The sequence below is a fragment of the Muntiacus reevesi genome, chromosome 2, assembly GCF_963930625.1.
Source record: "Muntiacus reevesi chromosome 2, mMunRee1.1, whole genome shotgun sequence".
In the NCBI taxonomy this organism is placed as follows: domain Eukaryota; kingdom Metazoa; phylum Chordata; class Mammalia; order Artiodactyla; family Cervidae; genus Muntiacus; species Muntiacus reevesi.
The window spans coordinates 155,229,642-155,246,845 of record NC_089250.1 but is presented as its reverse complement, the minus strand read 5'-3'; the positions used below and the strand labels follow the sequence as shown (position 1 = coordinate 155,246,845).

At 46.5% G+C, this 17,204-nt stretch overlaps 1 protein-coding gene and 1 pseudogene across 31 annotated transcripts in view; one reads left to right on the top strand and one right to left on the bottom strand.

Annotated features, from left to right (window-relative positions):
- Positions 1-16,964, bottom strand: part of TCF7L2 (transcription factor 7 like 2) — a 199,032-nt gene extending 182,068 nt beyond the window's left edge. For 19 of the 31 annotated variants that reach the window (XM_065923351.1, XM_065923343.1, XM_065923347.1 and 16 more), the window contains exons 1-4: positions 16,274-16,964; positions 15,917-15,983; positions 15,561-15,685; positions 3,199-3,267 (exon numbers count right to left, since the gene is read on the bottom strand). In XM_065923351.1, the coding sequence (XP_065779423.1) occupies positions 3,199-3,267; positions 15,561-15,685; positions 15,917-15,983; positions 16,274-16,462 (450 nt within the window). In that variant the 5' untranslated portion in view covers positions 16,463-16,964. The remainder of the gene's footprint in view (positions 1-3,198; positions 3,268-15,560; positions 15,686-15,916; positions 15,984-16,273) is intronic. The other 12 variants (XM_065923349.1, XM_065923356.1, XM_065923359.1 and 9 more) reach the window with 1 other exon arrangement.
- Positions 1,094-1,161, top strand: LOC136162178 (U6 spliceosomal RNA; annotated as a pseudogene).
- Positions 16,965-17,204: the final 240 nt, after the last annotated feature.

Below are 17,204 nucleotides of genomic sequence, written 5' to 3'. Positions count from 1 at the left end.
TGAATAAGCAAAACTGCAGGGGAGTTACTAATACTCTTTTGCAGAGCCCAGCAAACTACAGACTATGGGTCAAGTCCAGCCACTGTTTTTATAAATAAAGTTTTATTGAGGCCCAGCTACATCTACACCTAATCCTTTAGGTATTGTTTTTGGCTGCTTTCACACACAATAGTAGAGTTGAGATGCTGCCACACAGATTGTTTGGCCTACAAAGCTAAAATATTTACTGTCTGGCCCTTTATGGAAAAAGCATTCCACCCCATTCTACCTATTGAGTTGGGGGATGGTTTCATGGATGATCACAGAAGTAAAAGTAAGAAGTTCATCCACCTCTCCACTAAAAACCTGTGCCCTGGGCTGTACTTATATTATGCTTCAATAAAACTCTCTACAAGTCCACAGAATTAAATATCTATGTCTTTTTTTTTTTTTTTTTTTTGAAGGCCTTTGAATTTGTATTTCAATTATATTTGTGTTAACCACTTAGGATGAATACGGCTTCTATGTTGCTCTTGTCTTTTCAAAACTGAGAGGGGCTAGGAGATTCTCAAGAGTGGGGAAGCTTCCAACACATCAATTGATATTGTGTCCAAATCTCTTAGAAGAACATGACGCTTTTACAGAATCACTCAGTAGTAGTTGTTCGGTCACTAAGTCACTGACTCTTTGTGACCCCACGGACTGCAGCGTGCCAGGCTCCTCTGTCCTCCACTATCTCCTGGAGTTTGCTCAAATTCATGTCCATTGCACGGAATCACTCAGAAGCCATTCATATAAACGCTGCACTTGGCCAAGTCCTGAGATCACAGGAGGGAAGGGAAGGGAAAGGAGTGGGAATCTCATGTGATACATGGTGTCATACTACTCAAGGTTATTTTAGGGTATAGCTTAGGAGAGCAACCAGCTCAGCTCAGATTGAAATACAGCATGTATTAAGGCTAAACAGTCTTAAATTTCCTGGGAAGAAAATTCTGCCTTGAAAAGCACATCGCATCTAAGCTTTAAGTGGAGAATGGGGGACTGGGAAGACATCCGCTCCACTCTGCACCAAAGGAGGGCCACCCTCTTGTCCCACCTCGACATGGCTACTCGGGTGCTCGCTTCGGCAGCACATATACTAAAATTGGAACGATAGAGATTAGCATGGCCCCTGCGCAAGGACATGGCTACTTGGCTGCCATGTGCCTGGGGGACAAGTTTATTGTGTCTGAGGTTTCCTCTTTCTTTCCCTTTGCTTCTTTTGTTTTGGTTTGCTATTTATCCTTTGATGATCAAACTACAATCACAGCTAGATGCCTTTTGGCTTCCCCCTGTCCTGGTCTAGCAGAGATTGGGGGAGAATGAATACTCAAAGGCATGGCAGTGCTGGGTCTCTCATAGAATGTGTCTCTGTTTGCCCACATGGGCATCAGGCCTCGGCAAACAGAAGCAGGGGAAGAACAATACTACCTGTTCATGGAGGAATAGTAATGGTTTTAGTCCTTCAAACAATGAGCTCTGTAATTTACTCCATCTTCCTCCTGAGAACGCACTTCACATGGCCCACACCGTGCCAGGTGGTTCGGAGAAAGATGAACTGTCCGGGCTAACAAGGGACGCTTCAGCAACTAGTGTAAAGACACAACAGCTGCTCTGGTCTCGGCTGGTCTCCCAGTGACATGGCCCCAGCCAGCCTTTCCACACCAAGATAAGGGTCATGATGCCATTCACCCTCGACAATTCCCACACCCCGGGCAGCAGGACTTCCCAGCACTCCACTGAGATGTCTGAGATGTCGTGGGCCTCAGGACACTGTTCCTCATCCATTTACCAAGGGTTAGGGTTTGGGTTTGTTCTCCATCCAAGCCCTGAGCCTGTACCCTTTTCTGGGAGCAAAATTCACTGTGCTGTTCATCAAAAGGAAGAAGGGTCCCCCAGGGAGAGGACCAGCAAGATCAGCAGCCTTGGAGACCTCTAGGGGTGGAGGGACACTGTCAAACAGCTGCACTTTCCCCTAAAATCACACACGGATCAGCAGCACAACTGCAGAAGGAATCAAAATGTTTTTAAAATAAGTTACTGTCACCTTGAAACGAGTACAAAATATTAGGGCCCCAACCAAATAACCGTGTCTGCCGAGTCCTACTTTTCACTGACGGAATAATTCACAATTGACCTGGGGCAAAGGGCTACCGGAAAGTCTTCTCCAGGCAGTTATAGATTTGAAACAGCACAGCAACAAAGATGCAATGTGGCTGTGGACCACATACGCACACATAATTTATCTATCTTCACACACCAAGGGAAGAATGGAAATGCTATCACCGAGCGACACCAACTTCCAAGGGGAGAAGACCCCAGAGCCAGACTTGAACAATCCAACAACGAGTTTTGAATGCCTCCCCTCGAAGGGTTAACCCAGAAGCAGAAGGACTCAAGAAGTTTCGGCACCATCAGTTATACCATGGGGTCCATCCATCCTGGCCAGGGCCAGGCAGACAGACGAAAATCGTATTAGTCTGGTCTTCCTCCACTACTGCACTCTGTTGGCATCAGTTCAGCTCTGAGTCTATATTAGTCCGTGATTTGTTTAGCCTTTGGATTTAAGAGAATGGAAGTACTACGTGAGCAGGAAACAGGACACTCAGAAGCTGGGATCCGTCGCCTTTCCCTCCCAGCACTTCCAGTGTCATATATCAACAAGTCCGAGAGAAATCAACATTTCAGAACAATCAGGTCAAAAGTGATATTCTTAGCACCACTTAACACGATTTTGATCCACCGGAAACAACTCTCTGGCTGTCACACAGCCTCTTCTCCCGTCTCACCCCCGCGTAATTCTTCCCATTCACATTCTGTCACCTCATTTGACTCCCAATTTAAGACCCCTCCCAAAGCAAAAACCAGTAGCCAAACTGGCATCTGTGTGCCCATCATGCCTGATCAAGATGCTCTTGACAAAAATACATAGGACTCTCCTGCTTTCTCTATCTTTACATCATTTCAGCAGTTTTTCTTCTGCCCTTGTTTCTTCTTTGCTTCCCACCTCCCCCAAAGAATCAACCACCACCACCACCACCATCATCATCATCACCACCACCATCATCATCATCACCACCATCATTATCATCACCTCGATTGGGGAAAGGGTGGAAGATAAAAGACACAAGAGACCTACATATCAACAAATCAAACTTCAGGAGCTCTTGCATGTCCTACCTGAATTGCAATCTGGTGTTCAATCGTTTTGTACGCAGAGGAATGTGTGCTCCCGGACTGAAAATGGAGCTGTAGAAAGAAACCAAATCAAAGCGTTCTGCTTATGTCACAAACTACAAGAAAACATCTTAAGCAGTTTATGAATAGCAGACAAACCTTCCTAGATTGAACTGCAGCCTTGGCATTCAATCAAGACCTGTGTATTTTTATTTGTTGCTATAAATAAGATGCTCATAATAATCTAAGGTTTTTTTTTTTTTAAAAAAAAAAAGCACCTATTCAATAAGCAAAAGGGAGGGAGGTAGAGGGGGCCAGGAGTGAGGATCAATGACATGAAAAGGAAAGACGGACGCCCATTAAGACATAAAGGAAGCCAGTGTGCTGAGCAAGATGCTGCAGAAAAATTAACTGTGTGCTGCAAAAATCATCAGAATTGCGACACGTAGGCGAGAGGGAAAGACTGGGAGAGAGAGGATGTGAGAAGCCACAAGACTGCAAAGGTACAAGCCCCACCCCACCGCTCCCCCCGCCAGAGTTCGAATAACTGGGCTCTCACCCTCAAACACAATTCTATTTTGGGGAAAACAAATGTGGCAGGCAGAGAATTCAGGGGCCACCCGATGCCTTATACATTCTTTCGCAATGACTAAGCTATCAGTCCCAGGACAGCTCAGGACAGCTCTTGCAACCCACACGCACTCTAGGAATCCACACTTCCCCAAAGAGGGAGTCAACCAGTGCCCAAGAGCAACTGAGAGTTCTGAAGACCACCTATTCGGGGGCCCAAGGGTGAAGGTATGCCCCGAGTTCACCAAGACCCCCTCCACAGCAGAAGGCTGAAGTCTCTCCTGGGCCTTTCCCCTTGAAGACTTATAGATCCCCCAACAAAGAAGTGGGTAGCCCCAAATAAAAAGGAATACCAAGATGGCTCTCCAAATTTTTCTTTTCCCCAAAAATACTTGTTAATCTTGGGCTCCTACCAATTGGGAAAACAAACACCATTTGCTGACTGATTTTATAAACAACACAACAATCACCAAAAGGTCTCAACAATATCTGAAGATGCATTTTAATTGACCATAAACGAACAAATGATAAAGAACCACATGGTCCTATGAAATTGCTGTCCATCCCCCTCACAGCAATAGGCAGATCAGTTGCATTTCCAAACACAGAACTGTATTATCAGAACAAACTACTGCTATTACCACCACTGTACTGTTACTATTACCAGAACCTTCCCGAAAAGCAAAGCATTACCTAGCCTAAGTGAGTTTTAGACCCCATTATTTCGTATCTTGCTCCCTGTAAGAAAAATTATTCATTTTGTACAGGTTTTTAGTTGGGGGGGGGAGAAATTCACATAAGAATTTCTGAACCAAGTCAAACTAAACACAGCCAAGTAGTAATGAAATTTTTAAAATAGCCTAAATCCATACTGCTCATGGGATAAGGCAGTACTGTTCCCAGTTGGGGATACAATGGGTTCTGAGACCATTATGTCTTTTCCAAATGAACAAATAAAAAAACACTGCTTGTATAGATATATTTGGAGTCTGCCTGGTCTCAAATGTAATAGTAATCAAAGTTAAAAGGGAGCACAATAGAGGTGGGGGGGCGAATACATACATACACACATATACATTTTCCTTTACCTGTCAAGGCAGAGTAATGAATCACACTCCCAGAAACAACAAAAGATAAAGGCTGAGCCACTGAGATAAGCCCCTCCCACGCACAGAGCTGCCCCCCCTAGCCCCCAACACACACACTCAGGAGCTGTTCATCCAAAGTGAGTCCCTGCAGAAGACAGATGAACTTGCCCCCTCGGCCCCCCCTCCACCGTCCTTTTTGTGAAAACTGCCAGTCAGTAAGCGGAGATCGGACTAATTACTGTGACAATTCTGCATCGTGTTAAAACAACTTTTGTGCGCGGGACAGGTTCCTCTGCGAGTTTGGAATTCTTGGCTAAGAGCAGCTCTGGCCGAGTGGAGCGGGGGACTCTCCCGCTCAGGAAAGAAGGGAACACTGAACGCTCATCCTCCTTTTCAGCCGGTTTTATTCTTCCCTTTTCCAACTGCCTGATGCAGAGCTTAATGGAAACTTGTCCAAGCTTTTCTTCCCACAAACCCTGCGGAGCCCTAAGGCGATCTTGCACTCAGGGTAACCACAGAAATCTTCTATCATCAATTAAAACTGAATGGACACCTGATAAACTAAGTAGACATCGTGGAAACAAAATTTCATATGATCATGACCTTCTGAACAAATTAGTGCAACTGTGGCTAACCCAAATTCAATTTTCACTTGTCCAGTTCCATACTTAATCCTTGTGTTCAACACCAACCCAAACAACACAACTCCAAAGAGAAAGCTACTAATACAATTAAGACAGTAAAAATGCAGCTGCAAGATTCTTTAAGAATCTGATTGTTACTGTTCCGTTGCTGAATTGTATCCAACTCTTTGGGGACCCCATGAACTGTAGCCTGCCAGGCTCCTCTGTCAATGGGATTCTCCAGGCAAGAATACTGGAGCAGGTTGCCAGTTTCTCCTCCAGGGGATCTCCCCAACCCAGGGATTGAACCCAGGTCTCCCGCACTGGCAGGCAGATTCTTTACCACTGAGTCACCAGGAAAACCCTAAGAATCTGGCAGGACAAAGCTAATCTCACCTTCACACACACCAATCTAACATCCCCAAGCAATGTAACTTCACTCCCCAGGTGTCCAGGCACACTGAATAATGTTGACCAGCTCCTAAATCTGAAAATGTTGACCAGCTCCTAAATCCATGCAGCACAAGCTCCAATCAGATCTTCACTCCTAACCAGAACCCACTGTGTTGGAGAGATTCTGAGCTAAACTTTCCCCAGCAACAGCGAGGAAGACTTAAAATTTTCTCATTTCTCCCTTGTATTTCCACCCCCTCTTTTCCCAAATACTCTCTTCTAAAACACACCCTTTAAACGGCTTTTTCCTTCCCTGTAAAACACAGGGATGCCTTGTTCATTATAGTGTAGCTTTTTAAGACGAAGATAAAATACAAGGACCCAGTAAAAACTTGGCATTCTAAGATGGAACAATCATTTATTTATATCTCCGTATAAAGCTAGAAAAAAGAACAAGAGAAGGTTGGCCCTCTGTGCTTTTGTTTGTTTTTGGAAGACATGGGGAGGCTGAGAGATCTTAGATGGCGAATTAAGGCTTATCTAAGAACCAGGCTCCCCCTTGCATGGACTCTTGGCAGCCCCCTGCTCTGGTCACCTGCAGCACTGTCCATCACTTCTGCATTCAGCAACTGTGGCTCTTATGCCCTGAGCCTGCAACACGCCATAATGTGGTGCCTACCCACCACAGTAGCCCCCATCCCGCCACCTCCTAAAGCAACACCAAATGAGAACTCCAAGGTATTTCTCATATTGTGCCTTCCTGTGAAACTTGCAACAAAATAAATCTTCCCTTCCTGTGTGTTTGTCCACAGTGGCCAAGCCCAACCACCCATTCTGACACTCCCAGATGACCCAGCCATCTCTCCCCCAGAGAAAGAGTCATGGAGAAGCACTGGTGCTCTGTACAGTCTGGCACACATTCTCCGGCAAAGCAAAATCCAGTATTTCACAATCCACCACCTCCCTTATCAAGAAATCCTATCTTGATTTCTCTTGTCTCATTTCTAATTACTACTGGCCCTAAATTCACTGTTTCCCATATAAGACATCAGAGATACCCAGAGTCGCAACACAGCTTTTTCAGCCACAGAGATCTCATCCTTAAAGGCAATTCAAAAAACTTGAAACCCTCCATTGGGTTTTCCAACACTCAAGTGAACTTCCTGTAGGATGAAGATTAATTTCGTATGCCTACTCTCCCCACTAAACTGGGAAGAGGGGAAGCATTTGCTTTATTTCCATTTTTATGAATCACCTAGCTTTCTATTAAAAAAGAAGAAATCCAGATTCATTTCCTAAAAAGTTCTGGTTTGGGGGAATTCTTGGTTCACCTTCCTCGCCGCTGTAGCTACCACCAAGAGGCACTTGTAAGTTTAATTTACATGTTATTAGCATAAAAGACAAAATAGGGGCCTAAGTATATCTAAGACCTTTTCTTAGGTCACCAGTCATTTCTCAGGACAGTGACAACACCCCCAAGCCCTATACAGGGAGCCTCTTACATTTAGTGGGAAATAAACTTCTGACCAGGCCTCTGGGTGTCTGTCTGCCTACCCCTTTAAAAAGTGCAAAGAGGGTTTCTAACTCCTACAGGGAAGGCAAAACCAGCAGACTGGTAGGTATGGAGGCTTAAGCATTCCTGCAAAGATCCAGACACAGAACATCTGTACCCTCCTAAAACAACAACTTAACAAAGGCAACCACTTTTCCCTTCCTGGCTTTCTCCTTCAGAAATTGTGCCACAACAAAACGCACACCTTTAGACACAGGAACAATCTCTCCTACTGTCTCGACGTTCCATCAAATGTCTATTTACCCTCATTAATTTTTTCTTTTCTTTTCCTCAACCTGAAACCATCAGCTATGAGTCAGAGAACGATCATTAACTTTTACAGCTTTCATACACATCCACCTACTCACATTGGGGGAAAGTATTGACTTGCAACACTGCCTGAGACCAAAATTCTCTAAGAAAAAAGAAGGTGGGGAAAATCACTTTGAGAAAGTTTTATCTATAGGTCTATGGTGGGGGGGGGGGGGCAGAGAGCTACATTTATTGGGTTTTTTTTTTTTTTCATTTTGTGGTGCAGTCACTGCAAAAAGTTACAGTTGAACTTGGTTATGGTGATGGGCATTTCTGGATTTGTTTTTTAAGGGAAAATTAGATGATTTTCTTTAAACATCAAACCATAATTACAGTTCTTAAACTGTTTAGGGGAGAGAAGAATAAAGTGAAGCAAGTTTCCTGCTCTTGTCCAAAACACATTTCCAGCATATAAAAACACGTGGGCTAAAGTGCTGAGACATGTTCCTAACACAGCATTTTTCATTAAAAGTTGCTACACTAACACTCTTAAAATAATGCCCCATCATTACTCCCCTTAGCAGTCACAGCGCTGCAACTCATAACGAATTAATTTGCATTAATGTGGGTTTCATGTGTCCTTCCCTGGGTATGCCATTGTGATTCAGGCTTAATAAAACTGACAGGACAATAACATAGGGCCTTTTATTTCACTTTCCCAAACAAACCAACCCACCCAAAGACCCACACAAATCCTCTCGATTTTTTTAAGCATTTTGCTAATATATTTAGTACATCATAATTGGCCCAGCACGCAAGAACCTAGTTATCTTCTCAGTAAATATTTATAGCATCACTCTTTCCCATTCATTCTGCATTTTCTTAGAGAATCTCACTGTAGCCTACATCTGCAATTCATTGACTTTACAATTTACCACATGTTGGGATGGGAGAGGTCTTAGCTCCATTTGAATCACTACACAAATATGCAAGTGATTTATCGGTTTCAAACTAAAGACTGCAGGAGAAGGACTCCACTTTTCCTGAACATTACTTCTTCTGGCAGACCATGAACAATTACAGTTCGTACTAATTAAGCTCTGTAAATGTGCTGTGCCTTACTAATGCCTACCAGGCCTCAAATTTATTTTCATGATGCCAAACTTTAGCAAGCAATTTTAACTCCTTCAGAGCTGATCCCACTAACAGCCATCTCTTTTCCCTGTAGAAGGAGTTGTGTGGGGCTACTTCATGACCAAAGGGGAAAAAAAAAAAGAATAAAATATAAGAGACCAAATTACCAGCCCAAAATCAGATATGCCTAAGGAAGAAAACAGCCTATCCTAGGAAAACCGAAGAACACCAGGGCTGATAACCGTTCAAAGATCCCACAGTCCCATCTTTGTAATGAGCTGCTAAGGGATTCATATCTGTCCCACAGGGCTAGTAAGTTTCTGCATTCCATTGATTAGAAAATAAAACCGTTCAGCCTCGGTCTTTAAGTTTGGGTTGGAAGGAGCGAAGGACCCGGCCAGAAATGACAGAGCCATCAGCCCCGCCCCACTTTGCCACAGTTTCCCACACACCTCGGAATCCCACCGCCCCTTAGCCATGTGGTCACACACACACTCGGACAGCCCACTTCTTTTTTAAGAATAAATTACAATCCGCAGGGTAACTGGCCATCTCTCTCACATCGGGGGTCTTCACCACAGATGTCCCATCCCCAGACTCTTGTACAGTAACTCACATCAAGTTATTATCTGCTGCATAGAGCTCTTTGGGTGAAAAGTAGATTGGAACCAGTTTTTACTGAGCAAATCAATATGGTTGTTAATACCATCCCCCCACACTCCCCACCCAACCCCCGTCATGATATTTTCACCTCTCCTAAGAAACGTCTAACTCCTAACTTCACTCAAGACATTTTTGTCAAGCCCAAATCTCTGTCGTGTCTTTTTATACTTTTTTAACCTTTCTTAGCCAAGTATTTACTCTGCCTTCTCTGTTACTTTTCTGTGTCCTCCACCAAGACGCCACTGCACATTTCCCAAATGAATGACCTTCCCACTCCCAAAGCAAACTTGGATTTTTTTTCTCATCTATTAATTCTTTTAATCAAGTCTCCTCACTCCATGTCACTTCTCTCTTAACCCTCACGTTAACTAGCGCACTATGCAATGTATGCATTTTCCCTTCCAGCTCAGTAAAACATCATATAAATTGAATGGCAGCCTCCCATATCAGGTTTCTTTAAGTATTCTGGGAAATAAGCACGATATAGACAACAGGGTCTCAAAAAAGAAAAAGTCAAGAAAGAAAGGAAAAAGGGATAAACCAGATGAAAAGGAAAAAAGATGCAAACACCTAGAGCAACTTTGCTTTTGAAAAACATTCGTGCAGAGCCCCCACTGAATTTCCATTCCTCAAAGTGCTCTTTATAAATGTGTATAACAATAGCCTGGAGGAAAAGTACAAGTCAGCTGCCAAAGGAGGAGGGGGTGTCTGTCTCAGTTGGCTCCGATTGTAGGGGTGGGGGTCAGAGGCGGGGGAGAGGGCAGCTTTGGCGATGGGCTGTCCCCACCGCCCCCCCCAATCTCATTGCTTATAATTAGTGAGAGAAATTTGAGCTACTGCCAGTGTCTGCGGACCTTGAATATTATAAGGCCAACGTGGCGTCAAATATCTTAACATTCATAAGTGTTATGGGCTGTAAATAAAGCCTGTGGATTTATGACCCGGTGGTGCTTGCCAGCAAAGGACTAGGGCACATTTCTTTCAGCAGACCTGTCGAGGTGCGAGTTTGCCTTTGGTTGTAAAATTAACCATTTCCTTCACAAATGTGCTCAATTATAAGTCAGAGTTGAAGATTGACTTACACGGTTGCCAATATCCACTCCCAGAAGAAACTCAGACGCCCACATCACACACCCCTTTCAAAAAGAAAAGCCTCAAGAATTTGATTCACCCCCCTCTTTCTCCAAACTTCTGAAATGTGTCACCTCGAAACAGTTATAAATGGGGTTAAAGATATTATCTAATTCCACTCACCAAGACTAAAAAGCTTACACCTACTTCCTTGGAAAGTGCTTATTTATTTGGCAACGCCACGGTTTAAAAAAAACAAAAAAGGAGTAAATCACTCCTTGCCTGAAGTCCCTTCCCCCAATATAGTGTCATCTACTTCCTGTGTAGGAGAGTCTTTGCTAAATCCAGGTTGTCTCAGACTTAACTGCCAATAAACCAACTTCCACAGAACTTCCAGACAGCTGGGGAAAAGGTCCCCGGAGTTTTAGTCATGGTCCAGAAACACGCGTCCGCACAAAAATTTGCAGCTGTCCTGTCTCTGCAGTGCATTTTTAATGTGATTCGGGGGCCCCTGTTGTGAAACATCTGACAAAATGTAAAATCCTCTTAGATACCTTCCAGTTTACCCACTGAGCCTGTGTAAGAGAAGTTGCACCAGCATTTCTCCACCAAGAAGTCTGGGTGCTTTTCGTATGCACACAGGCACCTCGTGGCATGTAAGGAGACATTCAAAACCTGGAAAGGCTTCTACTGTAATCTTTAAAAGCACAGCCTCTGGTGCAACTATTAAAATGCTGGTTTTCTAAAGCAAATATTTTTTTAATGGCGTGCAGAACTGCAGTTATCCTGAACTGCTAACAGAACAGCATTCTTGATCTGCCAGCCCCCGGAAACCTTCCTGTAACTTTTTCACAGCTTGCTTAAGAAACAGAAAGCTGACCAGTTTCCAGCAGGGACTCTAAATGAAATCCATATCAGTAAAATTAAAATCAAGGTGGAAAACTCCCAGCCAGAACGGGGGATTGTTTTTCTCCAAATCTTTTCTCAATCAGATAGGGGTGCATCAATGAAAGCTACTTTCCTTCAGCAGTCAAGTTTCCAAAAACACTTCTTCCAGATAAACACTCTAGGTTCCCGAATGCCTCATAGTTTTGTTTCTGGGGTTTTCAGAAGGCTTTTATTTCAACAAACTATGGAAGCGCTGGCATATTAAATTTATAATCATTAAAATATGACTTATTGGGTGAATGTTGAGCCCATAATCCAAACTGCAGACATTAAACCCCAACCTTAGAAAAGATTAGCACGGAATTAATACTGCTGCCTTGAGATTGAAATCTAAACATGTTTGCCATAAATATTTCTCAAGGAGAAGAAAAACAATTAGCATAAATACCAAAGAAGGGCAAGAACACCTGTTCTTTTTCAGGGCGATAAGCATTTTATTGTTCTCTATTTAAAATGTAATGACCTGTGTAATTACAGTAATATTACATTGTTATGTAGGGGCTTGGAATGTCACACTTTGAAAAGTGTTGTCAAAACAATCAGGGGTGAAGGTGGGGGGTGGGAGGACAACGGGGAAGGACCACCATTAACCCTTCACACTCCAAGGTCTAAATCTTTTGTATTAGAAAGGATTATGTTGTTTGAGTGAGGAGAAAACATCCATTTTTCACCAGGCAGAAAGAGAAGTTGCTGCCCAGCTAAATAAAAACCCCAATGAATAGGCCCCTCTTGGTTTCCTTTAAATGCTGGATTCCAAGTTCAAAAATGAATTCAAGATGCTGCTTATTTATTTGTTCAACCTAGTAGCAAACAGTTTCAGCTGAAAAGCAAATAACTTTGGATCAAAGAAGATGCAAAAGCTCTAATAGCCAAGTCCTTAATTAAGAATTTCAAACCTAACTGGAATTTCGGCCACCAAATCCCATATTCTCATTTGGCAGGAGAGAAAAAGAAATGTAAAACTAGTTTTTCCTATCAACTTTAATACGGAAACAGTATTCTTATCTTTAGTATCTACAAATGTTACCACAATTCTAATATTTGCAGTTCTATCACCTCCCATATGCTTAACCAGACCTCTCGCCTTAATGCTTTTTTGTATTTGAATCTTTTTAAAAGCCGTTCCTATTACTGTATCAAAGGCTAAATTAACGTGATGTAGAAATCTTTGTCATTTTAAAATAAAATTATTACTATCAAGCTTTATGGCGTCTCCAGCAATTAAAGCATTATTCTTGAGATAATGTATTATTCATCATAAGCCCATTTAATGATACTCCTTAATTCTTTACGTTCTTAAATAGAAAAGCAGAAACCAGGAATCCAAAGAGCTTGCTTTTGAAAGGATGTAACTGCTTACAGGTACACTCATAAGTAACACAAAATAAGCAAAAAAAAAAAAAAAAAAAAAAACACCACCACCAAGGAGGGTAGGGTAAAGAACAGAGCCAATTTGTCTTTACACCTTGCCCTCAAAAAACACACTCTATGAAGCACTAAGAATTTCAGATGAGCATGAAAAGACCGCTATCTTGCCTATAGATTCCTTCGGCAGCTGTATCAAATCTGGAATTGCAAGCCGGCCTTCTGATTGAAGAGGTCAGGAGTGACACATAACAGCCTCTCAGCCTCATTTCCATGTCTCTACTAACCGGCTTAAATAAATAACTTTAATTTTGGAGCACATCAGCTAACTCAGGTAACAGATAGGAGGGAGGAATAGCCTGTGTGCACAAAAGATGTCTGTTGGATGTTTGACACGCAAATATTAAAACTGCCTCCTGAGTTCAGAAATGTCTTCTCAATCTGATGTCACAGCACCAGGCCACCCGCTATGTCCGCAATTAAAATCACAAGACGCCGAGTATTCCTACAATGCCCACAAAGGGAACGGGGTGGTTGGGAGCTTTCCTTTTCGCACCGGGAAATCATTTATTTGCCTTTAACAATTTCCCTGTTTCCTAATTACAGCACAACACAACTGTTGGAGTTTAGGGAGACAGTAGGGCAAGCCTGCCAAGGGTCACAGACAGGAGTTTGCAAGGAGCCCAGAAGGGCCAGCAAGCCCGTCATCAAAGCTCAGTATTCAGATGGCCTTTCAGATGGCAAAGTGGATTTTAAAACAATATCAGAGAGACTTCCATCGTAGGGGGAGGGGAGGAGAGGAAGAAATTCTCAGGGTTACTTTGGAATGTCGCTTGGTCAGCTTGGTCATTACACAAACTCTCCGGTTCAAGATGCCCACGAGCTCCCAGGAAAAATACATCGTAGCCGGACTGTGTTTCGCCTCCAGCCGCAACCCCACAGACCGGCCCCTGCCTCCAGATAGCGCTGGCCATGTAAGAGGAGGTCGGGCTGAAACGGTCTCCCAGCTTTCCAAGCCTGCGGAAGCCTGGGCGCAAGGGAGGGCGGGGGGCTATAATTATTTCTTTTTCCTTGCCGTAAAAAAATGACCGATCTACCATGCCCTTGGCCTTTTTTTTGCCGGGGCCCCAAAAAACAAGTCAAACCTGATAGTTAATATTTTAATGCTCAAAAACACTTGTAGATCGGATCGACTCCCGTCCGGCAAGCCCTCGGCCATTAGCACCGAATCCACGGCTGCTCAACAGTGAGTGCCCTATTTCAAATTGCTAGCTCGAGTTACCGAAAAAGAAAAAGACAAAAGTAGTGTGTGTGTAAATAAGAGGTAGGGGGACTGAGCCAGAGAAGGTGCAAAATAACAATCGAGAAGCCGGGCACAAACGTTTAGAGATCGCGTCTAGAGATTCGGGATCCACGCTTTTAAGAGGAGGGTGGGATGGGGGGAAGGGGTTCAGGGCGAGGGCAGGGGGCAGAGGTCGGTCGGGGAAGGGGGTGAGCCCTATTAACAAATGTCAGGGGTGGGCTCCGGGCGCACGCTGCGGAAAGCGCCCCCCAGAGCCTGGCACCCCGCTCCGCCCTGGGGCCCTCAAAGTTGGGTGGCCTGCGATTAGCAGCCCACTCCCTAGAAGGACAGGCGCCCTGGGCCTCCCTCAGCCTCTCTACACCCTTGGGCCCCCGCACACCCTGGTCTCTGCCCTCCTTGGGCCCGCTGAGGGCCTTCGCTAAAGCTGGCGAGCGCAGACCCCGCTATATAACCCCAAAGCACCAAATTCCCTAGAAATACGTCAAGTCCGCCCGGAGGAGGCCATCCCGGCTGCACACAACCCAAGAACCGCAGCCACAGGGGCCTCTCCACCCCGCGCGGCCCAGGAGAGCCGGCAGCCAGCGCGCCACGCCGCCGAGCCAAGCCACGGCGCCCAGGGCGCTCGCGGCCCTGCGGGGTGGCCCCCAGAAAAGGAAGCCCGGAGCCCCCCAAAGTTTCCAGTGGAACCCGTCTAGGAAGCGTGACCTTCCAAGGGGAAAAGGGGAGGAGGGCTGAGAGCCAGCCATCGCCACTAGAAAGCTAAACAAATCAGCGGCCGAGAGAGAAAGCCGAGGCGCTTCTCCAAGGCCCCGGGCTCAGCGCGCCCGCTAGTTCTCAAGTCCAAACGCCCGGAGGGACAATCCGCTCTCTACCACCGCGCGTCGGGCGCAGCCCAGTCACTCCGTCCCCGGCCGCGGCAGCCAAGGGGTTAACCGGGGGAAGCCCAAGACGCCACAGAAGAGGGAAGGAAGAGAGAGGGAGAAAAGAAAGAGCCACACAGTCATCTTCCCAGGGTGAAGAAACAACCACCACCACCAAAGGGGGCGGGGGTAATCAGAGCGCAGGAGGAAAAAAAAGAAAAAAGTTCTTCTGATTTCCCCCCCCACCACCACCACCCCAGCAGAGCCCTGCTTGGAAAGCAAAGTCTCCCCAACATCACGAGGCAACAAACTGAAAGCAAGAACATGGCGAAGTGCAAACACATCCCAGTCCACAAAAGGCAGAAAAGTTTGGAGAGTTTCGGGCTGCTGGGCCACGAGCGGGGGAGGGGAGGCGGGGAGGGGAGGAGGCGGGGAGGGGGAGGGGGAGGAAGGGGAGGGAGAGGGGGGAGGGGGCAGGGCAGGGGCCGCATGCGGGGCCGGGCGGGCAGGCTGCGGGCGGGGCCCGGGCGCGGAGGCACTTACAGTTCGGGCGGTGGGCGAGAGCGATCCGTTGGGGAGGTAGGGGCTCGTCAGGTCGGGGATCATGATGAAGGGGTAGCCGGGATACGGTGGCCCCTTAAAGAGCCCTCCATCTTGCCTCTTGGCCGCTAACATGGCGGGGCGGCGAGGGGACGGCGGCGGCGGCCGCGCGGAGCGGGAGAGAGCGAGGAGAAACTTTTTAGAAAAGTGCCCCAGGTGGCCGGGGGCGCCCGGGGCCGGAGCGGCGCACGGCCGGGCCGAGCGGGGCGCGGGGCCCGGGCGCGCGGGGCGGCGGGCCCCGGGGTGGGGGGCGGGGGGGCAGCTCCGGGCGGCTGCGGGGCAGCGCGGGGCGTACTCACCTTCTTCCAAACTTTCCCGGGATTTATCTCGGAAACTTTCGGAGCGAGGCGGAGGCCGTCTTTCCGCCTTCCCGGAGGGGTGGAGGTGGGGAGGGCGAGGGGCAAACGCCACGCAGAGGTGGGGGGGAGAAGGGGGGGAGAAAAAGGATCAGCGAGGTGGGGGGTTTGGGGTGAGGGAGAAAGAGAAAAAAACAGGGTTACAAGTTTTTGCAATGGTGGCCCCACAAGCACACGCCGCCCGCCTGGCCCCGCGGCGCCCCGCCGCCGCCCCCAGCCCCGATTTCTCCCCTCTCAGCAACATTTGCCAAGCCCAGGAAATAGATTAAGAACCCCACCAGCCCGAGGGGCTTTTCCTACCTCGGAATCGGAGGAGCTGTTTTGATTCGTTTCTGATTCATTGACTAGAGACGATTTGACATCAGCTAAATCCCTCTCCGCCGAGGAGTTTTCGGAGCTCTTCTCCTCCTGCTCGCCCTCGTCTTTGAAGGAAATCAGTTCGTCGTTGGCGCCTAGGTCATCTCCTCCACCGCCGTTCAGCTGCGGCATTTTTTTTCACCCACCAGCAGCAATTTTGGAAGAAAAATGAAGTAGGAAGAAAAGCCAAAAAAAAAAAAAAAAACCCAAAAAGTTTTGCCCCCCCAAAAAAAATTTGCAAGAAAAAGACGAGTTCAAGGTGAACTTTTTTTCTGCTTTGGGGTCTTTTTCTCCTGGGGAGGGGAAAGAGGGAGGAGGGGAGGGGAAGGGGGGGGAGATCTTCTGCACGCGTGAGTTTGGGTTTCTTTTTTCTCTCGTTCCCAAGGATCCGATCAATGTGCAAAAAAATAATAAATAAAAAAAGGGGGGGTAAAAAAAAACACACCAACAACAACAAGAAGTCAGATATAAAGAGCAAAGGGGGGGGAAGCCGAAGATACAGGAGGAGCTCGTGCCGCTCGGATTTGAGTGAGTTGAAGTTAGACTGAGAGCTTTTCAGTTCAAAGGCGGCGCTGATTGACAGATAGAAAAAGGGGGATCGAAATCCGGAGGAACGGAGTAGTCTGGGAGCGGAGATTATTGACAGGGCGAGAGGAACACACTCGCTTAATGAGATGCCGGGGGGCGGGCCCGGCCCGGTGACGTCTGCATAAATAAACAGCCGGGGTGGGCGGGGCGGGGGCGGCTAACAATGATCCTTTCGGGCGCCGGGAGAGGGAGGAGGGAGGGAAGGAGGAGGGGGAGGAGAGGGGCGGGGGAAGAGGGGGGGAGAGACGGAGGGAGGAGTGTGCAAGGGGAGAGGCCTGCGCTGAGT